This window comes from Calypte anna, chromosome 15 (genome assembly GCF_003957555.1).
Source record: "Calypte anna isolate BGI_N300 chromosome 15, bCalAnn1_v1.p, whole genome shotgun sequence".
Taxonomy (NCBI): Eukaryota; Metazoa; Chordata; class Aves; order Apodiformes; family Trochilidae; genus Calypte; species Calypte anna.
Genome location: NC_044261.1, coordinates 2,852,590 through 2,874,842, shown reverse-complemented (window position 1 = coordinate 2,874,842; position 22,253 = coordinate 2,852,590). Strand labels below are relative to the sequence as shown.

The 22,253-nt window shown below is 47.4% G+C and overlaps 1 protein-coding gene across 2 annotated transcripts in view; it reads left to right on the top strand.

Annotated features, from left to right (window-relative positions):
- PITPNM2 (phosphatidylinositol transfer protein membrane associated 2) overlaps positions 1 to 22,253 on the top strand; it is a 127,881-nt gene that overhangs the window by 101,079 nt on the left and 4,549 nt on the right. The window contains exons 15-26 of one of the 2 annotated variants that reach the window (XM_030460287.1): positions 4,152 to 4,327; positions 4,713 to 4,883; positions 7,537 to 7,686; positions 12,301 to 12,465; positions 14,274 to 14,477; positions 16,158 to 16,306; positions 18,655 to 18,771; positions 19,499 to 19,615; positions 19,982 to 20,130; positions 20,734 to 20,883; positions 20,965 to 21,148; positions 21,933 to 22,061. In XM_030460287.1, coding sequence (XP_030316147.1) covers positions 4,152 to 4,327; positions 4,713 to 4,883; positions 7,537 to 7,686; positions 12,301 to 12,465; positions 14,274 to 14,477; positions 16,158 to 16,306; positions 18,655 to 18,771; positions 19,499 to 19,615; positions 19,982 to 20,130; positions 20,734 to 20,883; positions 20,965 to 21,148; positions 21,933 to 22,061 — 1,861 coding nt within the window. The remainder of the gene's footprint in view (positions 1 to 4,151; positions 4,328 to 4,712; positions 4,884 to 7,536; positions 7,687 to 12,300; positions 12,466 to 14,273; positions 14,478 to 16,157; positions 16,307 to 18,654; positions 18,772 to 19,498; positions 19,616 to 19,981; positions 20,131 to 20,733; positions 20,884 to 20,964; positions 21,149 to 21,932; positions 22,062 to 22,253) is intronic. The other variant, XM_030460289.1, reaches the window with a different exon arrangement.

The following is a 22,253-nucleotide window of genomic DNA, read 5'->3' as shown; positions in this document are numbered from 1 at the left end:
TGTCAGGGTGCTCTGGATGAGACATCCTGAACCCAAGCAGCTTCACTGGTTTGTGCAGCAGGCATCAGCTGCATGTGAGGATTGTTCTGTCTGACTGTTTGGCAAAGGAACCCAAGTCCCCTGTACTGAGCAGGCTCAGGGGATTGTTCCTGTGTCCCCTGCCAGGGCTGCTCCCTTGCACAGAGGTCATGTTACAAATTTGTCACTCGTTATCAGAGCCCCGGGATCACATTCCTGAGCTGCTTCAAACGAACTTTCAGAAATGTATCCTTTGGCACAACTCATGAAAATTTCATAGCAGTCTTTCCATTGTTGCAGATCTGTAAGTTACTTCTGTAAGCCTGGAGGCTTTTTCTGACTGTGAAACTGAGCAGCCCAGACCTTTTCCTCCTGCAGACCTGCAGGAACTGCCACATCCTCTTAATCCCTCTTCCCCCTGTCACTGGTACTGGGGAGCAATGTCCTTCCACCAGCAAACACCATTATCAGCATGGCAGCTGTGCCCCAGGTGGCTCTTTTTGCCCTGAGCTGAAGACTCATCCTGCAACCTTCTGTCCCTCCTTCCCTGCTTGCAAACGTTGCTCCAGCACAGGGATTTGTGTTGTCCTGCCACAGCATGGGGCCTTTTGGAAAAGATTCATAGGAAAGTATCAAAGTGAATGTTGTTGTGCACAGAGACACTAAATTCAGCAAGGCAGCTGCATTTACAGAAACCACAATGAGCTTCTCAGCTATTTCCAGCAGGTTAATAAAAGGCAATGAGTCTCTTGTTCCTACCTTATCAAAACAGCCTCCTGTAGAGTACAGGAGGAAATACAAGTCATGCAGAGATGTGCTCTTTCTCCTCCTTGTTCTTGACCTCAGGGGCACAGACTCAGCTGAGGAGAGTGGGCTGGCACCTTGCTGCAGCTTTACATTTTTTTTTGGCATAAGCACTGGGCCTGATGTGGATAATGGATTGCAGAGTTTGTCATTTCCAGTAGTTTTGTCCTGCTCCTTCCTCTTCCACCTCCAAATAGTTGTGTCCACTCCCAGCATGAAGCACTTGAGGGGTCCTGGAAGGGGCTGTTGGAGCTCAGTGCACTGATGGGTCAATGCATTTTCACTTCATTTAGGGAGTGGTTTAAATCTTTTTAATTTAGACCATGGGTCAAAAGCAGTGAGTCTCTTCCCACAGCTCCAGAGCAAGATTCCCATTGGGAAAGGGGCAGATGGAAGCTGCTGTACAGGCTCTCTCCACACCTCTCCCTCTGCTCTCAGGTGCAGTGACTCAGCTTTTCCCCTCCTGGGTGACAGCAGGAGGTGGCACTCCTGGGCCTGGCCCTGGACCTTGTGCCTCCAGCCCTCATTACTGAGCAGCACCATCAGAATGTCCCTTTGGACTCTCACCAAATAATGATTTTCCCAGAGGAAAACCAAGCCTTGCTGTGATGCAGCTTTGTGCAGGAGATTGTCAGGACACAGCCAAGTTTTCCTAATGAGCTCAGCAGATGGGCAGCCTGGCACATGGGGGCCTTTCTGTCCATGCTGATGGCAGATTTCAGCTTGTGCTAAAGGCTCTCATTTTTATTCATGTATCAAACCAACTCCCTTTCCCTGGGATAATGCCCAGCAAGCCAGAGCAGCATCTGGAGATTACAGCCACACATTTATTTTTAAATTCACTCCTTCTGTACAACTACATTATTTCTGGCTGTGCTGTACTTGTATTATTGTAAACGAGTTGATTTGCTTCTGAAATCCATAAGCTCTTGTTTAATTAATGCACACAGTACATCTGCTGCTTTTTAAAGGGAGAGCAGGGCACTGTAGGTTGCTTGGAGCATGATGAATTCAGACTTCCCCTTGGCTCTTTTCTTTGATTGCTAAAAAGACTATAAAGTTCCCAGGAAAAGGAGAGAAGCCTTCCAAAAGGGCTGAGTGATGTGAGTGCTCTCCTTCTCTTCTGTTCCCCAGGAAGGGAAGATGAGGGGGAATGGTCCAAAACCCCCTTGCATCCAAACTCATCTGCCATTAGGATGGTCTTTCCTATTGTGCCTTTGCTTGAATCATGGGCCTCTCACCCTCTCCTCAGCAAAACTGAAGAAAAAGAACCTTTAGAGAAACTGAAGGTTCTCTAAAGAACTTTGTATTCCTTGTGCAGTTGCAGTCTTGTCAGCTCCAGTAATTGGAGCTTCACCCAGGGCTTGTTTTCAAACCCATTTCAGTGTTGTGCCTCGTGGCAGAGTGATCTCAGGGAAGCTCCTTCACATGGCAGCAATGGGAACACTCTCATTTCAGCTGTCACTGCTGTAACCTCCTGTTCCTCTTGTTTCTGACATCACTGTTTTGACTTGCCACCATACGTGTGTCTGGCATAAGTGAGCTTGTGATTTCCCTGGGGTTGGGAACCAGGAGAACAGCACTGTGCCTGTGTGCACCTTGAGACAAGACCCAACAGTGTAGCAGGAGAAAAAGGGTTTTTTAGCATCCTTTGGGAGAGGCAGTCAGCAAGGTGCTGTCTCTGGGCTGAGCCAAAGCAGGAAAACCAAGTTGAACCCATTTTTCCTCTGAAACGTGTGAGTGTTTGCAGTGCTGGGGGTGTGAGCAAACTGCTGGGGTGCTCCAGATGATGGGGAGTGAGCAGCCCTGTTCCTATCAGCACAGCTGGGCTGCCAGCTCTGGGGACAGAAGTGGCCTTGATGAGCCCATGGTACTGCACAGGGAGACACAGGGAGTGCCAGGGACCCCCTGGGTTCTGAGTTGGGGCTGCAGAGCTGGCAGGACTCTGGTGCATTTGCATCATCCCTGACTCCAGGCCAGTAAACCTTTTATCCAAACCAACTGTTGTGCTATCCATTTATCCTGAATGTTTTACAGAACCTGTGCAGATGTTTTTAAAATGTTTGCAAACACTCTGTTAAGTGACTGCTGGTACTTTGACTCTCTGCTTCAAATTATAGTGATAATTACCCAGCCAGGCTGCTGTCTGAAACTGTAGAACTTGCAGAGCAAAAGAAACTGCAGTTATTATACATAGCTTTTGGGTGGTAACAGAAAAATTTCAGAAACCCTTTTGTGAAGCAGGTTATTGGCATTAGGAATCTGTCATCTCACTGTCTGATCCCAGATCCTGGCTGCAAAGCAACATCTCTTCCTCATGTGGGAATGGGTTCCTGGGATTTTCATCTAAGAGCTCCTGTTGCTTCTTCCTCAGTGTCCAAGGGATACATGACCTTAAATCTGTGTTAAACCTGTGCTGTTCAGCCTGCACTGCACACAGGGTCAGTTTTACAGGGATTTGACACCTGAAAGGAGGGAGGAAAGCTGGAGATGTTTTACAGCTTTATGTTTGAGTACAGTTATCTGGAGTTGTTTGGCTCAGGTTGGGAAGTGGGCTGGTTATATTTTGATGTCTGTGGCCTCATGGGCAAAATAGAAGTGGGAGAGTCCTGGGTACACAAGAAATAGGGGTTACTCTATGGCCACTGGGTTGCCTGCCCCAAATTCCCATTCCCAGTGAAGGCCCTACCTGTGCATGGGAGCTGTGGGGTGAGTGTGGTGCACAAGGATATTAGAAATCCTCTTACAGATCTTGATCTTTCTTTTTCTCTCTCCTATTTTCTTTTTCTATATCCCTTTCAATCCTATAACATTTGTCCAACCACTTCCACGAGGAAGAAATGGGTAAGCCCAGCTTTCCATAACATTTGAGAATAAAGTGATGGAAGGAACTCAAGTGTTGGCAGCCAGAAAGCATAGCAGTAACATGTGCAATGGAGTGAATTGCTGCAAACCTGCTTTTTCCCCTGCTACTCCAGTGATTTTGGCTTGCTGGTTATTTATCTTGCAAATGACTGTCCTATTAGCAGCAGCCAAGATTTTGGCTCCTCAAAGAAAAACAATTTTGAGGAAAAAAAGGAGTGTGTAAATGAACCCACTCAAAGCTTGGATTTGTACAGTCTAAATTACACCAATGAAATGGGGGAATTGTTTGGGGAGAGGTTTTACTGGCTTACAAAACTCCAGTTCTGAGGCAGAGTGGGTTGATTGCCACAGCTCTTGCACTAAAGACATAGAAATTATGTTCACTGTCAGTCACTTCTCTATCATTCAATTATGAAAAACCAGCATGAATAAAAGCCTGAGTTTCTTTTCTCTTCTTGTCCCAGTTTACATTCTAGTGTGCTGAGAAATGACCCAGGATCCAGGCGTTCCAGCAGCTCCACTATGTTGGATGGAGGGAATATTGGGAAGTTTGAATTTGAGATCACTGATTTCTTCCTCTTTGGTTCTCCCTTGGGTCTGGTCCTTGCACTCCGAAAAACTGTCATCCCAGCTCTTGACAGTAAGTCCTGATGGGAGCTGCTGAGCTTGCTTAGTGGATGCTGGAAGCACCTCCTGCTCCAAATCCAGGAATTTGATGAGGCAAATTGGTTAAAACTAAATATTTATTTATAATATTTATTGCACTGTAAGGAAGCAGCTCACTGTGTGCTCCAGCCAGTACTGACTCTGCAATTTATTTGCAATGTGCTTCCAGACACTAAAAGCAATTTTTGAGCCCATAAATATTGTGATAAATTGTTTCAATTGACTAAATTGACTAAAGGGAGGTGATAAACCTGTAGCACTTTTCTTTCAGGTAATAGTTGTCCTTTTTAAAAAACACTTACAGTATTCTAATAACCATTTGATACTTGAGGGAGTTTTTTTTCTCTTCATCTTTTCAGTCTTTCAGCTCAGACCAGCCTGTCAGCAGGTCTATAACCTGTTCCACCCTGCAGACCCATCTGCTTCACGCCTCGAGCCTCTTCTGGAGAGGAAATTCTACCTTTTACCCCCCTTTAATATTCCTCGTTACCAGAGGTTCCCACTGGGGGATGGAAATTCTGCTGTTCTGGGTAAGTCACTCTGGATCCTTCCTAACCATCCAAAGGGTTGTGTCTACACTGCACATGAAATTATTAAAGCAATTGGGAATGACAAGAAAGAGAATTGGCCCTATAATGTTAGCCTTATTCCTGATGTACAGAAAAGTAGTTTTCCTCCAACAAAATCCAGGCCTTGGGACCCGTGTGCCCTTCACTTGTCACACAAAGGCCATCAGCTACTGAGTGACCTCTCTGTGAAGGTCCCTGTTCTACACACAAGCTGGTGCTTGTGATTGGGGCCAAATGGAATGGGATGAACTTGGCTGAGTTTAGAACTTCTGATGTTTGAAGACTGGAAAGAGCAGAGTCAACAGTGAGACAATGAGATGATTGACTTGGTTGCAACCTCTGCTTTCTGATGGGACTGTAGACCTGGGGGCTGGTGCCCTTGTCACCTTGCTAGTGAGACACTTTGTTTTCCTAGGGTTCCTCTGCCATCAGTGCCCTGTTCACTTGCTCTACCCCAACTGCAGCAATAATAAACTCCAGAATGGCTGTGTGCATGCCCTGTTGTCTTACCCACTTGCATCTGAAACAACTGTGTCCTGACCATGCCCTGTCTCAGCTCCCATTACATCAGTGCTCTTGCAGTGGATCTGATAATAATATAAAATAAATGATATTTCCTCCCATCTTCACCTCACTTCTGTGCCTAGACTCTCTTGGTCTGGTGCTATTTCAGTGCAGGCTCTCATTGCAAGGACCTCCTGGGGAAGCTCATCACCATGGAAAGGTGAAGGAAAGGAAGGAAATTTGACTTTTCTGCTTCACCTAAAACTTTGGCTCCCTGCAGGGTTAGGGCTTTAGGGAAGGAAGAATGATTGCACCAAAATTCTTCCTATGTTAGAAGCTGGTAGTCAATGGCTTCTTAAAGCCAACATTGCAACTGAGAGTCACTAATTAAAACTAGATTTAGAGCACAGAAGAAATAACTCTGGCAAACCAGATGGAATATCAAAGCCACCAGCTAGATTTAGTACTGGTTTTTTGGTGGTTTTTTTTTTTCCCCAAAACTCTGGTAGCTTTCCTTTTATTTAGTATTTGAATCATGCAGGAGTAAATGAAGAGGAATATTTATCTACAACTGAATAATTCTGGTGATACTCTGCATCACTTCTAAATTGGCAGTGCAAAGCAGTGGTCCCCTGTGTATCAATGTATTTAAAGATTGCATTGTAATTGCTGAATCTGGAAGCTGGGTTAGTTAAATGGGCATAAACTAGACCCCTGGTTTAATAAAATGAATAAAATACTTTCTCCACTCTCAGGCCCCACTCACTTATCAAATTTAGAAAAGATCTTGCTGCAGCATTCAGTGAATCCACTCTCATTTGTACCCAGTTCAGTTACAGCAGCTTGGAGAATCTATAACAGCTTGAAAAGCAGTTTGATTTTTAGGTGTGTTCTAGGTATCAGCTGCAAGTGATTTATTCTTAACAAATAAATAAATTCTAAGCAGCTTACCTTCTTGCTTTTAAATACATTTCAAATTCCCTGTTCTCACTGCAGCCAGAGGTAAAGGTCCCATTGACACTGAGCAACTTGCATTCTGGTTGCTGTTGTGTTCCAGAAGATGCAGGGACCTTTTTCATTTGCTGTGCCTCCCTGGACCTTTGAGCTGGCTGTGTCTGGAGAGTCATTTGCTGTATGGTGGAGAGGAGTTAAACAGCAATTAATTCAATTCTAAGAAGGGTGATTTCAAAACCCACTTCAGGTTTTAGCCTTATTATTTTATGAGATGCTACTCTGCTGTGGTGACTAAAACTGACAAAACAGCAGCTTCAAATTATCTTATGTAAGACAAAGGCTCTTCATTTGCTTATCATAAAGGAACAGGCTATTTCCACCAGAGTCAGAATTTCAGTGTTGTGATTTACACATCACCCAGAGGTGCTGTTCTAACCATGATTTGCAAAGCTGCTCCTGAAGTTAGCAGGGCTGTCACTGCAGGGCACAACTGCCACCATAATTACATTTCATCATTTGGCAGTCATGTAAAATTCAGGTGCTCAGTTATAATTAGTTCTCAACAAAACCTGGAACACTGGTGCATATTTCCCTGTGCAGATATCTGGCTTTCTTTAAAGTCCATGATTCAAAAAGCCTCTTGGATTCCCCCTCTCCCCTCATTCTCCCATCTGTGCCGACTGTTGGGTCCCTGTTTCATCACAGCCAACTTGCAGACTGAAATCAAATTGACATCCTTGCTTACTCCTGTGCTTTGCACTGTGTAGACTGAGAGTCTGATTTAAGTAAATGTCCCCTTAGAGCATACTTTTTTTTCCACGTAGTAAAAAGATCTCTCTGGATCTGCTGGGTATTTATGGATTTGGCCCATTGGAGAAGCTGGTTGAGAGGACTCCCTTTTCTTTTGTATTTGAAATGCCATCGTTGTGCTCTCCTCTGCTACCAGTTAATCTCTCTGATGTGAGTCTATTTGGAAAGTCACCCATGTTGTTTCTTTTACTCTATTTGAAGGTTGTCCTTTCATTGAAGACTCATAGTTGAAGTGCTCAGTTGTAACTGTTTGTACGTTTAACACTTTGTGGCCGCATGTCTGTTGTTCTCTGTCCTTCTGTTTTGTTGTTGTTTTGTTTTTGTTTTTTTCCCCATCTGCTTCTAGTCGAGACAATCCAGAACAATCCCATCCTCCTCATGGAAAGTAGCCCTCTGGGTGCTCTCCAGCAGCAGGACAGCTTCATGGAAACAAGTATCCCTGTTCCTGTACTGAATTGGCAAGATGTTTCCAATAAGAGTGCTGGTTTTGTTGAGTGTGTGTAATCTACACTTTTGTATTGTCTATGGTGTTGGGTACTTGGGGTGCTTTTTGGAGATCCTACTGTTGCCTCCTGGAGTTGAAATCTTCTTGCTGTGTCTCAGGCTGTGCCACATGAAATCACTATACGGGATCAGGCTTGGTTATAACTCTGAGACCCACCCTGCAAAGGACAAGGTGGGGTTACAAACACTGCCCTGTTCTGATGCTGATGCTGGAAGGGGAGACAAATGCCACATATTTCTTTTTCTCCAGCTGTGGTGGCTGTGCTGCTGGCTGGAGGCTTTGGCACAGACAGGCAGAGCCCCTGGTGGTGTGGTGTCCCCCGTGCTGCTGTGTCACCCCAGCACTCAGCCCCGTGGCCACAAATCTAATTAATGTCTGTATCAGACCAGATTTTATCCATTTGATTATTTCTGTTTTGGACACTCCTTGTGGCTCTGCTGAATACAGTGACTGAGGCTTTCAGCCCCCCAGGTGGATGTACATGTTGGCATTTTAAAATTGATTTCTTGACTTCCGTTTTAAAAGCAAAGTTTGGTGCATTCCTTTGCCCTTATTTTCTATCACAAATGCTGCATGGCCTCGTGTTTTCTGGTTCTGGCTGATGTTACATCTGCAATCTTAATGAGACTTGAGTTTGGTTTAGCTTTCTCTTCCCCATGTGTCTTATTTGCCCCTTCTCACCCTTTTTTTTAAAGCATTGGGAGCTTGGTTCTGCTGCCTTGCTGTCTTTAACAAGCTGACCCTCCCTGTGGCTGAGCAGCCCAGTTCATGATGTGGTCATACAGGTTGGCAACATTGCTGACTGTTCCAGACAAGTCTCTCCCTTTGCCTTTTGAGGATTCAGATGATTTTTAGGTGTGCAGATGCCATGCTGCCTGTGCCATGATGCTCTGTAACCTAACAGAGGGAAGGGAGCTGGCACTATTAATTAATCACTGTGGAGGTCTCTGATGAAATGCCATTCAGCTGTCATCTGAGATTTCCTGCTGGCAGGACAGAGGCTTTAGAAGCTTCTCTGCTCTTTACCTTGTGTTAAAAGAACACAGTGTGACTGAGCAGTGCTTGGCTTGACACTACCAAGTGGTGAAGCCCAGTTCAGCCACTGGCCTGAGGGAAGTTTCCAGAATCATAAAAACTTAGAGCTAACAGCAATGTGTTGTTGCTCTTGATCTCAGGATAGCAGCAGTGGAGTGCCCAGTGCTGAGCAGGGACTCCAGTGCAAGCAGGGTCTGTGCTGAGCAGCTGGCTGGCTTTTTCTATTTTTTAATTATTCTTTTTTACTTGAACTTTGTATATTTTTTTATTCTTTTCAGTATTTCCCACATCAGTCCCCCAGCTCAGCCAGCAAATAGCACGCACTGAAATCTGCCAATTCAGATACTTCAAGGACTTAAAGCAGTGCCAGCAGTGCATTAGGAGGATGGCCCAGTGCTGCTCACTTAGTGGGAAACAATTAGTGAGAACATTGACAAATGAGTCCATAAATGAAAAGGCACAGCCCTGGAATGAGTATTGATAGATCCAAAAGTGGGGGAAAAAAAAAGTGATTTTGCTTTTCTGCCCCCCCACTTGTGGAAGTGCAATTAAATCTCAGTTCATTGCACCAACCACCACGTGTGTGCTGCAGTCAGAGCAGCTGCAGATCCTCTGCTGGGAGAGAGGGTGCTCAGAGCACTGCTCAAGCTGATTCTCCTCTTCCTGGAGCTCCCTTGTGCTGATAAATTCTCCCCTCAGGCATGGTACAAAGAACACTTCAGTGCAGTACACCCAGGGCACCCCTGTCCTTATTGACAGACCAAAAGGAACAGCTAATCCTGATGGAAGTCTTGCTGGTCCTGGCCCAGCCATCATCACCCTGGGATGAAGGTGTTTGTCTGGGAAACCTTCCTGGGAAGGGCAGGAGCTGTGGCTGGGAATGTCACCTCTGTGGCCCTTGTGGAGCAGGTGCTGGGGTCAGGCTGTGCTGGTGTAGCAGCATCTCCAGTGTCCCACCCTGGTCACCTCAGCACTCCCCAGGAAAGCCCCTGGGTTTCTAAATTGCACAAAGGATTTGGTGAAACTTGTACATGGACTTCAGGAAATACCTTCTTAGGGATTTTTTAAGTCAAATCCCATCTGGAAGTTGCTGTCACTGCAGCTTTGTAGGGGAGGATGTTTGGCTGAAGGGACAGTGATGCATAAAACAGGTTTTCTGTCCAGGCTTCCTGCCCTGCCTTTTCCTGGCCCTCATTTTTCTTAGAAACTGTCCTTTTCCTGTGACAGAGGGTGTGCAGCTTGGGGAAAGGGAGAAACCCAAAAGCAGCCTGAGTGGGTTAGAGCCAGGGGAACAGACTCCTGCTACCAGCACGGGCAATACTGAACCAGCCAGCTCAGTAATGCTACAGCAATTCAGGCTTTTTATAGGACTGAGAATGCCTCCTCTGGTGACACTAGCTGGGATGCTGCTGGGAGGGCTGTCGAGGTGGTTCTTTTGCTTCAAACTCGTTGTATTTAGAAACTCTCCTGTCAATCCCAAGAAAGTGAGATGAGTTTAAAAGAGCAAGCCCAAAATACTACTAATTTTATTTGCTTTCCAGTTTCTGGGCTCTTAAAAATGGAGATAAAATTCAGGCAGAGCTGAGTGAAGGCACATTAAAGGAGACAGAGCTGGGATCAACCCAGGCAGCATCCCATTTGACCAAGTCTCTTCTCCTGGGTAGTACTGCTCTCACAGTCTTCAGTGTGTCTTCCAGCTGCTTCCTAATTCAAACTATACGAGTTTTTTATTTAAGGGAGAGAAAGAAATTGAAGCTTTGCTGACAGGTGTTAATTAAACCTGAACCTGGCATTTTTCTTAGTGCAGACAAAGCCTCTGACCAAGCTGTGATGGCCACCATCAGCTGGGGCATCCGTTTGTGACACGAGGACACAAGTGCAGATAGGTCTCACAGTCTGTATGAACAAAGGAAAGAAGAAGGAGGAATAACCCAGGAAGAAATGAGAGGGTTTTCCCAGGTTATGGCTGATGGGAAGGAGATACTTTTACCCTTGAGACCTTTGTGGGATTCAATGCAGGTCCTGGATTGGCTCCTGTTCTCTGAAGGCTTTGCTTGAATTGTCTTTCTGCTTGTGCTGGTGCTTTCTGCAGCAAGAAAGCCCTGCTGTGCCCCAGTGGGGCCGCCTGGGTTGCAGATCCTTCCAATCCAGCAGCTCAAAGCAAGGTGAAAAGAGGAGGAAAGTGCTGAGAAAGAGATGCTGGTAATGGCTTTTCAGGCATGACGTGGGTGGTGTGTGCAGCTCATCATCAGGTCAGGCTCCTGCCAGGGCTCAGATCGTGCAGTCCACAAAGATTTACACAGAGCAGCTTGTGGCCTGATTTTCCCTGCAGAGAACAGAACTCTTTTACCAACACTCAGCTCCACATTTGTTTGCTTCATACTCTCCTTCCACTGCAGCAGGATTTGTGTGGGAACAGAGAAGCAAATCAGTAGCCCCAAGAAAAAAGATTTGATAGTGAAGTGAAGCAGTAGCCAAAAGGATGCCCTGGGTCAGCTGGATGCTGGGATGAAATCCAAGGATCTCTAAACTGAAAATAGGCAGAGTGTTGGTGTGTGGGAATAATGTGCTTGCATTCCCCATGGCATCTTCCTGGATGGGGACAAACCTGTCCCCTGTTTGGTACCTGGGAATAAAGTTCAGTCACTGCTCCCCAGGCACAGCAGAGATGGGAAGTGGTAAAATGATGATAAAGTGGCCAATCCTGAACAGATTAGGGCCATTTCACTCCAATGTCCACGTTAGCACAACTTTAAATCCTCCTTTGCTGTATTTATGTACTAAAGGGTTAGGCCAGACTTTGTAAACCTCAGGCTGGGATGTAAGAATCCAGGCCTGCATGTTGTACAAAAGGAGCTCTGGTTTCACACAGGCTGAGGGCTCCCTGCTCCTCCAGCACCAGCTGGAGATGTAAGTGCTCAGCACGAGGCTCCTTTCTCTCTACAGCCCTTACTTCAGTTTAAGTGTTGGCTGTGTCCATAAGCAATAAAACACAAGTTCAAATTTAGTCCCTGCCAAGTATGAAAATATTTTCTTGATTTTTTTTTTAAAGTTTTTATTTTTTGCATTAATTCTATTATCTTGGAGATGTTTATTCAAGTAAAAATGTTTCAAGAAAACAAATACCTTCTTTCCAAAGATTTTTTTTTGGCCTGTCTCCTTACCTTGATTATTTTGTCTTGATGTGAGTATATCAAGTTGTGTATATTCACATCTGTTATGTATGACACATGCTTCTGTTATTGCTGCTTGAGTAAGTCTGCCTGGATTTTTCTTTGGTGTTTTGGGTTTTTTGAGCTACTTGTTTTGCTTCTCTTCACCAAAGACTGCTCCTCCAGCCACATGTGTCTCTGCCTGCTGTGGTGTTTGCTTTCTTTTCAAACCAGAGCTCTGGTGGAATGTTTTTCATTTTGTTTTTTTTTCTTTATTTTTTTTTTTTCCATTCCAATCAATTCTGAAAGGCTTTTGCACCTCCCAGCCTTGTTTGCTGCCTTCCTCCCCTCGCCTTCATCTTGCCCAGCCTCTGTCCTGTTGGTCTAACATTTTGATTTCCCTGTTTCAACTTTGTAGCAGATGTTGTTCAGTCTCATGGTGCCGTCTTCATGGAAAACGCGTCCCTGTCCACCCCCATTTCAGCCCCTCAGTTCAGGGGCTTCCGGAGAGCCAGTGAGATCAGCATTGCCAGCCAGGTCTCAGGAATGGCAGACAGTTTCACTGCTTCCAACATAGCCAACAGTAAGTGTTTCACAGCTTCCAACATAGCCAACAGTAAGTGTTTCACAGCTTCCAACATAGCCAACAGTAAGTGTTTCACCCCCTCCGAGACCGCCGCTTGCTACCGCACCACGTGCCGGACCCGCGCCACGGCTGTTCTGTCTGCCTGTGGTTACACTTGCCATTAATAACCAAAAATTTGCATTATTCCACTGTCACTGTAGTCAGTGCTGCGTGGTATCCCATCCTCTGGAAGAACAGATTTGATTATAACAGGTTTGATTATAACACAGGGATCGCTGCTGTGTGGTGCATGCTGGGCTGTGCTGGTAGTGACTTGGTCAAAAAATAAGTGGAATAATTGATAACTCTTGAGCAGCATTTGGCTGTTGTGTTGGGGGGTTAATCCAAAGGGATGGTTCTGTGCTGCTGTTGATAAGTCATGCAGAACTGGTAGGGATCAGCACTGCCAGATTGATCCTGCAGGATGTGGCTTGATGCGGGTCTCTTAAACACGGTCCCCAGAAATGGGGATGAGTAAGCCTTGCTGTAATGCTGAGAGGGAAGAGCAGGTTTGGCTTTATTATGACTTTGTTTTAGAAATTCAGCTCTTCTGTAGCCCTTGGGGCAGCTCAGGGAGTCAGCCAGTTACGACCCATATCCCAGAGCTGAATTAAAGGAGAGGAATTAAAGGGATTTCTATTTGTTATTTTTCCCAAGATCTGTGTAACTTCCCAGCTAATCCAGTGAAGAACCAACAGCCTTTGGTAGTGGTTCAGCCTCTTCTTTTCACCTGAGGTGAGAGATTAGCAGTCTGTGTCCTTGTGGACCTCAAATAACTCAGAAAAAGGCAGAAAACCAAACAAATTTTAAAATAATAAAAAAAAGCCCAAGTTCTTGTCCTAGAAGGTGGCAGAAATTTAGAGATACTCAGTTCCTGGCACATTAGTCTATAGGGCTATGAACAACTCACTTCATAATTAATTGCTGAGGTAAATAACACTCACCAAAGCAAATGGTCATTGCTGAAGGTCTTATGTGCTGGTCAGGAGCTTCTGTAACATCTTCCCTGTTTGAGGGCAGCAGGAAGAAGCTCCCTGTGCTCTCAGAAACAAGGTTTCCTTCCCCAAAGCCTCACCAGGAGCCGGTGCCGCGCTCCCCGTCTGCATTCGTGCGTTTGTCCTGCTATGGCGTCTTGCTGAGTGCTTACTAAATATTCATCTGCTCGGGAAGAAGGCTTCTGGGGGAGAAGGGGTTTGTGTCCAAAACCCTTGGAGAAGGGTTTTGTGCTGCTGGAGCCTGCACAGATGGCTGCCGAGCTCAGCTGGTGGGTGCTGATGAAGCCTTCACACCAGGCGTGACGTGAGGTGATGGCAGGGCCAGGCCCACGCAGCGCTCACCTCTCTTTGCTTCCCCCTCGTCCTCCTCAATTATTTCCCTTCTGCTTTGTCTCATTTATTCCTTCCCAGCCATCCAAACCTCTTTCTGAGGCGGGAGAGGAAGGAGCTGACATGCAGCCCCTTCCTTCACCCCCTGGGCCCGGGCTCTGGCTCTGCAGCCCCTGTGCGTGGCCTCGTGAGCGCGGTGCTGAGGTGGAGCCGTGGCCTCGAGGCTTGGACATGGTCCCTGTGTGTCCCGTGGGGAGAGCCAAGGAGGTCCATGGCTACAGAACCATGGCTGCCTCCCAGGAGCCTTCCCAAGGGTGCAGCTTCCCCTGCACTGTGAATTTCTGGAGGGTGAAACTGGTGTTGCCTGCGGCATGTGTGCCAGTAATGATGTGTGATTTCTCCTTTTTGTTGTTTATTTTTTAATTTTATGTTTCATTTTAGAAACCAAACACCACCTTAACCATTGTAGAGGGTTTAGCCTTCTGTCCCAACTTGCCCTCCCTCACAAATCCCCTACCCAAACCTCATCCAAGAGACGTAGGCAGAATAAACATGAAATCCCTGTGAAGGGACGAAAGCTCCAAGGGCCGTGGAGTCAGACTGCAGACTGTGCTCTTCAGGTACCCGACCTGGACATCAAGACAGGTATTCTGGAGAGATCCACTCCAGTCAACCTCCTCTCTGCTTCACAGAACTTTCCATCATATCTTTGTGCTTTCATTGAAGCACTGGCAGTTTCTGATTGCTTTTTAACAGAATTTCTGTCACTTTGCTCCCAAGATTGATCAAAGCACGGCTAACAACTTGGCAAGAGCAGGAGTCCTTCTGGGCAGAGCTCTGGGGACAAAGCTTCTGCCTCCACCACTGTCTTTTGAGCATGGAAGAGTCAATCCCGCCTGCTTCCTACAAAAAATCTGGAATTTACCAATGTGAGGACTTGAATGAGAAATTAAAGGTTGGGACACAACCAGGAGCTGCCAGGGTGGAAGAGAGGGAGTCAGAAATGGCTCTGAGGAGGTGCCCATGTGCTCTGGAAAAGCCATGTTGATCCATGAACATCCTCCTCCTCCTTCCCATGGCTCTTCAGAAAAGAAATGGCCATTAGGATGAGGGTGGCCAGGGCACAGCCCTGAGGATGTGTTGGTGCCATAAAACCTCAATGTGGTGCTGCAGTAGGTGCTTTGTATAAGCCTCTGGAAGGAACTGGTGGGTCCATTTTTTCAGTTCAGCATCTCTGTTCATCACCAACCAGATTTCCCTTATCAAGAGGGGTTTGTTGGATTGTACCTGACAACTTTCCTGCAAGTCCGTAAATAGGTAACATTGTCAGAAGAACCAAATTCAAGGAAGTCCTTGTCAAGGCTCCAGCTTGCAGCCTGCATGCCACCACAGCTCCTCCTCTTGCTCTCTTGATCTGATCCTCTCTTTCCATGGCTGCTTTTCCAGGCTGGCGGATGCAGGGATTGAGGATTCCTCACTGCTAGGGAAGCAGCCCACACCTTCAGGGTCTGAGGCTTTTCCTGACAGAAAGGATGAGTGTGTGGGCAGTGTTGAAGTGTGGTGGTGTCCCAGGGCTGAGCAGTGGCTGTTGGACACTTGTGTGTGAGGGGAGAAACTCCTCTGTATGTCTGTAAGCTTGCCCACCCAACATCCCAGTGTATGTTTCAACACCCAGTCATGAAGTCCTGGTGCTCCCAGATACTTTTGTTAACCCACTGCAGATTCTGGGCTCGATGTCTTGGTTCCCTGTGACATGGTACCCCAGGAGGACTTGTTGGGGACTGCCAGTCCTGGTAGGATGTGCCATGTACCCTGCCTTGTGGTGCCTGTCATGGGCTCCCAGTATTCAGATCCTCTGCAGTGTGACTAATATCTGGATGCTGTTTCTTAGTGAAAACTAAAGGAGTTGGAAGCAGGGCTGGAGGTGGCCTGGGCATGTCCTGTGGTTGGCACAGCACAAATCCTTCATCCCCCAGCTCCAGGGAGTTGCATTTCTGTCTCACATTTTGGCATGTGGGTTCCTGGGTTCACTGAACATGAACAGACCCTTCCCTAGGGTCTGGGGTAACAGCCAGTTAATACCTGCCCTCTAGTGCCTTCCTGTTTCCTTAAATAAAGGAGCTCAAGTGCTGGTGCTCCTTTGAGTTCCTCCTTTGGTTTGAGCAAAACCCTGAGCCCTGGGACAGCTGTTCCCTCTCAGTGTCTCCAGCAGCCAGGGAGCAACCTCCTGGTGTGTCTGGAGCGAGGAACCAGAGCCTCCAAATACTGTGACAGTGACCACGTGTGTGGGAACCTGCTTGGTCTGAACAAATCTTTTGCTTCTAGTTGCTACCAAGTGGTGGGGAACCAAAAGGATTGATTATGCTCTCTACTGCCCTGATGCTCTGACCGCCTTCCCCACCGTTGCGCTGCCGCACCTCTTCCACGCCAGCTATTGGGAGTCCACAGACGTTGTCTCCTTCTTGCTGAGACAGGTATGGTTGTCCTCCCCGCTCACCCTTGGGTCATCTTTCTGCTGAAAAGTATTTTGGGCTCTTTGTTTTTTCCACTGCACCTTCCATAACTCTCATTCGACACGTAGAGGTGAAAAAAATACCCTTTGCTGCTGCTGCTCCATCTTCTTCTCTTGTTTTGTGTTTGGTAGAGCTGCAAAGCTGTGCTGCCACACTTGGGTAGTTTGGGTGGGGGTTTTAACAGTGGAGCAGGTTTCAGATGGGCTCTCCAGGGAGCCATGGAGTGAACCCAGGGCCATTTGCTGTCAGATCCCAGTAGCAAAAGCCAGTGGCACTTGTTTCTTGAAGTGAGGTGTTTGTGTGTGTGAGTTTGGAACTCAGGCCTGAAACTTAAAGGGAACTTCTTGATGTACAAAGAAAAATAGCACAAAATACAGTAAAAACAAAGGAGTAGTTTTGTATGAAATTGACTTGAGTTTATAGGCAGAGCTGGGTTCTCCATTTTGACTTAAGTTATTTTGACCTCCCCTAGAAGCTCGACCATTGTCACCATCTTAGGATTTAGTCCTCATTCCTCCAGTACAAAGCAGTTCTCCTGGGAGTAGGTAAATGGGATTGCTGGTGTCTGGAGTCTGACACCTCCCATTCCATTAACATACATTTGGCTTGAGATTTAAATTTACTGTTTAAAATGCATTTTTCCTAAAAGAATTATTTTTTCCCTCAGTCCCTTGGCGATGCGGGGGAGTTGTTTGCCTTTCAAAGTATGAAACCTCCAAGGAATTGTAGATAGAGCTTGGAACTGGAAAACAAAAACACAACTAAAAGCAACTCTGTGGATCGTGTTGCCTACTTCAGCACTTGGGTTTGCTTTGTGTTAGCTCAGCTGTTCAGCTGTCCCCACTCCCTTCCAGCCTCCTCTACTGCAGCTCTCAATTATTTCTGATTCTGTTGGCAAACTTTCTTTCAGTGCTGTCTTCCAAATAATGTGGGAACCATAAACAACAGAGTTGTCAGTGCTGGTGGCAGCAATAATCCAGTGAACCCCTTTCTTCCTGGGCTGTATCTAGCCCAGCAAGACCTCCCTGTGCTTGCACACACTGCTGGATCACCTGCTGGGAAACCCCAGCCCTGCATCAAACTCAGCCCCACAGGGCTGGAGAGAGAGATTCTTAATTGCTCCTGAGTGGGAACAGTCATGCCAGTCTTGTACACAAGATGCTCTGCTCAAGAAATAGCCAATTAGTCAGGATTCAGCCCAAACCTGGGTCTGTAGCACAGCGTGGTGCTTCAGATTTTCTGTTCTGTGGTACAACTCCATCCCTTCAAAGCCTGCTGGGGGCTGCCTTGGTGGTCTGGCAACACCCCATGCCTGTCTTTACTCACTTGTCTCTGCCTTGAGTCCAGGGTTTTCCTCATCCCCTATCATCCTGCTGTCCTTCCTGAGCACCAGGCCACTTCTTCCCCTAATAAGGACTTGTTTCTAATTGCCTCTGAAAACCATCTCTGGACAAAATGTAAAAGTAAGCTGTTGAATAGCTTGGCTTCCAAAGGTTAAATCTTGTTACAGCAAGTCCAAATAGGACTCAAAATAGATTCCTGATTTAAATAATTTTCAGTAAAAGTTCTTCTTTTGTTTACTTTGGATTTCCATGAACTCCCTCCCAAGCAGGCTCATCCTCCCTGGGGTCCTTTTTCCATTTCTCTGGAAGAAAAACAGCTTCATCTCTGTAGAGTGAGCTGGCGCCTGGGTCAGACCACTACAGCCCAGGTCAGCTGGAGAGCTGCTGGCCACAGAGAGTATGTTCAGGACTTTGTAAAAGAGCCCACACTTTAGAGGCTTCTTAATTTCTTGGTGGGATGAGATCACTAAGGACTACTGTCAATTTTGGAGTTATTTGTGTAGGGTCATCTCCTAGTCTTACAGCAGTCTTTGAGATGTCCCCTCACCTTTAGGTGTTACTCTTCCTTTTACCTTCTAGAAATTTTGAGCAGTCTAGGTAGGATTTCATCCTCCTCTTTCCAGGTCTCTGCTTTTCTATCCCTGTGGCAGGATACAGGTGTTCAGAGGAGGAGAATGTTCCTTCACAGACTGATGAGAATGATGAATGCCTGGAGGAATGGCAGAAATTGGAGTTCAGAGCTTGTCTTGCTGTGTTTGAGTCACTTTTGTACCTCCTGACAAACTAAAGAACCTGTGTTCCAGCCAGGATTAAGTCAGTGCTGCCCACCTGCAGCTGACAAGGGCTGGCAGGTGGACTCGGGCCACATCTGGCCAAGCATTGCCCTTACTCAGGGGTGCAGAAGGGCAGGAGGAGGGGGTCATGGTGCAGGTGGATGATGTCTCCATGGGCTCTGTGCCCCTGCAGGTGATGAGACACGAGAACTCGAGTGTTCTGGAGCTGGATGGGAAGGAGGTGTCTGTCTTCACCCCCTCCAAGCCCCGGGAAAAGTGGCTCCGCAAGAGGACACACGTGAAGCTCCGGGTAAGGGTGGGTTTGGGCTGTGCTGTCAGGGGGAGTGGGTTTGGGTTGGGCTGTGCTATCAGGGGGAGTGGGTTTGGTTTGGGCTGCAGGGGCAGCACTGAAGGCAGCCAGGGTGATGCCTGTGTCTGTCCGTGGCAGAGATGACATTGCACGACTGGGATATATTGGTGAATCTGTCCTACTGATGGATCTGTGGCAGAGTAACCCAAAAGGTCTGCACCAGCAAGGTCTCCTCTTGGCCCTGAGCTTATGGAGAACACAGAAAGTGTTGGCTGTGGGTCAGAGAAAGGGACTGAACATCTTTCAAAGTCCAAAAGTGCAAGTCGCCTGCTCTGTAAATGCCCTTCGCTCCCAGGAAATGTCTCTGATTCCTGAAAGAGGGCAATTCACTGCTGGAGCTGAAACAATGTCAGCAGGTTTCTCTGGCAGCTGCTTGCATTGCATTGGAAATCCCAAGTGTGGAAGTTCAGAGCCAGTGTCAGGACTGATGTACAAACTGCCAAGGAAAGTGTCTCTTTGGCCATGTCCACTCATATCCACCCTATCAGTGTGGGCACCTCTTCCATGGGTCAGATGCTTTTCCAAGGCTGAGATCTGTGAGTGGAGAAGAGAAGGGGAACATCACAAACACCCGTGCTCCACTGGTTGTATTTGGCATTCCCTGGGAGGCTGTGCAGCACTGCAAACTTCTTTCTTTTATTTTTCCTTTCCCTCTTGACTTGCACAGAATGTCACAGCCAACCACAGGATAAACGATGCCATTGCTAATGAAGATGGACCCCAGACCTTAACTGGAAGGTTTATGTATGGTCCCCTAGATATGGTCACACTCACAGGAGAAAAGGTATTGTGTCTGCTATGGGGGTTGCACACTGGGGGGGGACAGGGACAGAGGTGGGGGCTGTTTGGTGTTCCCTTGGTCCCTGATGGGGTTTGCTACGTTTGCATCTTGGCCAGGTTCCCCTGCTGAGACTTGGGTGGTGCCTCCTACCAGGAAGAGCCTTCATCATGGTGATCTTCACCATCAGGCCAGGTTTCATTCCAGCATCCTGATGTTTGGGTGCTTCTGAGCTCACATCTGTCAAGAGTGAGCAGAGTGTGGAAGCAGCCCCAGCCCTGCTGCCATCCAGAGGGGCTTGGCTTGGGAGGTCCTGTTCTACTCAGCACTATCTTTAATGCTATTGTTTGACCCAGCCTTGCTGTCTTACAGGTGGACATTCACATCATGACCCAGCCACCCTCAGGAGAGTGGGTGTACTTTGACACAGAGATCAGCAACAGCAGTGGAAGGATTTCTTACGTCATCCCCGAGAACCGGCGCCTGGGCATTGGGGTCTACCCCGTCAAGATGGTGGTCAGGTGAGGTACCTTGGGGTGCCAGGGCCCAGTTTGCTAGAGGAGCAAAAGATGAATTCCACAGCCTGGTTTGCCAGCAAGAGGCACAATGGCATCTGCGTTCCAAGAGGAAAATCCATATTTTATTCTGACTCCTCTATCATGAGCAGGATGGCAATGGAGCTCCCATTGTAGGAGCAGACCTTCTGCATCACAGATGCATGGCCCCATAATCATCTCCAAAATTGCACCATTCAGCATATTTTAAAGATCATAAACTTGTCCTTGAGGGACAGAACTTTGTACTTCTGATAATTCAGAGTGCAGAGGCTCTAGCTCAGCTCCAGCTGCTGTTTTGAGCTCTGAAAAGGGCAGGAGAGACATCTCAGTGGTGAACCCAGCAATGGTTTTCTGGGAGGAGTTTTTTTGAGTCACTGATGCCAGGGCTCCACGGTACTATTTTCATCCCCACTTTAACACCTCATGCAACACTTCTCACTGCTGTAACTCAGGGTGACCTCAGTGTTAGAGCCTGTGGGCTGGGTTTGGGTGCTCTAAAGGCCTCGGTGATACCTTCTGAAAGAACCTGTGTGTCTTGATGCTTCTAAATACCCACATCCCTTCCAGGGGTGACCACACGTATGCAGACAGCTACATCACAGTCCTGCCAAAGGGGACAGAGTTTGTGGTGTTCAGCATTGATGGCTCCTTTGCAGCCAGCGTGTCCATCATGGGCAGCGACCCCAAAGTCCGCGCCGGAGCCGTCGACGTCGTAAGGTGAGCGGCAAGACCTGGGGCAGTCTGTCTGGTTTACCTTGACTTTCTCTGGTTTACTTTGCCTTCTGCTTTTCCTTCCAGGCACTGGCAAGACCTTGGCTACCTCATTATCTACGTCACGGGCCGCCCAGACATGCAGAAGCAGAGGGTGGTGGCGTGGTTAGCACAGCACAACTTCCCCCATGGCATCGTCTCCTTCTGCGATGGGCTCGTCCACGACCCGCTGAGGCACAAAGCCAACTTCTTGAAATCCCTCATCACAGATGTAAGCCTGGGTCTGCTGAAATAACCACCATAGCTTGGGTTTAGATTGCTCCCTGTCCCATTGTCCCTGTCAGCAGCAGCTTCTTGGCAACAATGTTACCTGCAGTGGAAGATTAATTGGTTCATTTTCTTTTCATCCTTGTATTGCTCTACCAAAGTGTCTATGCTGTTAAATTGTGGCATCTCTGCTCTGCTCCATTTCCTTACTGGTCCTTCTGATGCCAAATACTTAATGGAACAGAGGCAGCAGGGCCTCCCTTCCCCACGTGTGCTCTTTTTTGCCTGTTTGGTGGCTTTCTGGCTGCCCATGGTGTAATCAGGAGGTCTGAGAGGGCATGGAGCTGCTGCAGAATGGCTTTGCACCACACAGCCTTGATGAGAGATTCCAAGGAGCTGCTTCTTCCCAGGAATTTCACCCCAGGGAGGTCTTATGTCACTCAGCCCAGAGCTGCAGAAAAGCTCTGGATAAACCAAGGTTTTCTTTGTCTGGCAAGTAGAGGAAGTCTGAGAGCTCTGCCTTGAACAGCAGGAAAAGCCCCTCCTTAACTCTTGGAGTGTCCCTGTCCCCCACAGAGCTCAAGGAAAGTCCGTGGATCAGCACAAAGAGAACTCCTTTGGGATTGCTGTTCCTTCTCTTGTCCTGGTCTGTGAACATCCCCAGCACATTACCCAGAAGTTATTGACCTGAGATTCCCACAAATGCGGTTTAAAAGATAAAAACCTCTGCCTGTTGAGCAGCACAGGGTGCCCACGTGTTGAGATTGTTTTGCTGTCTCTCCCCACAGCTCCACATGAGGATCCACGCAGCGTATGGATCTACTAAGGACATCTCTGTGTACAGCTCCATCAGCCTCCCTCCCACCCACATCTACATCGTTGGCCGACCCACCAAGAAGCTGCAGAGCCAGTGTCAGGTAGGAGCCACCTTATCCCAGCTCTGGAGCTGTTTCTATGGGAGGGAGATGATAATTTACTCCCCTTAGGGTGCCCAAGCTGGCGTTTGCCTAGAGGACAGAAACTCTCCCACACGCCAGCATCCATCCGAGTGGTTCCACCCCATCGAACACGTTTTGTCTGCTGGTGGCTCTCAGGGAAACCTCTTCCCT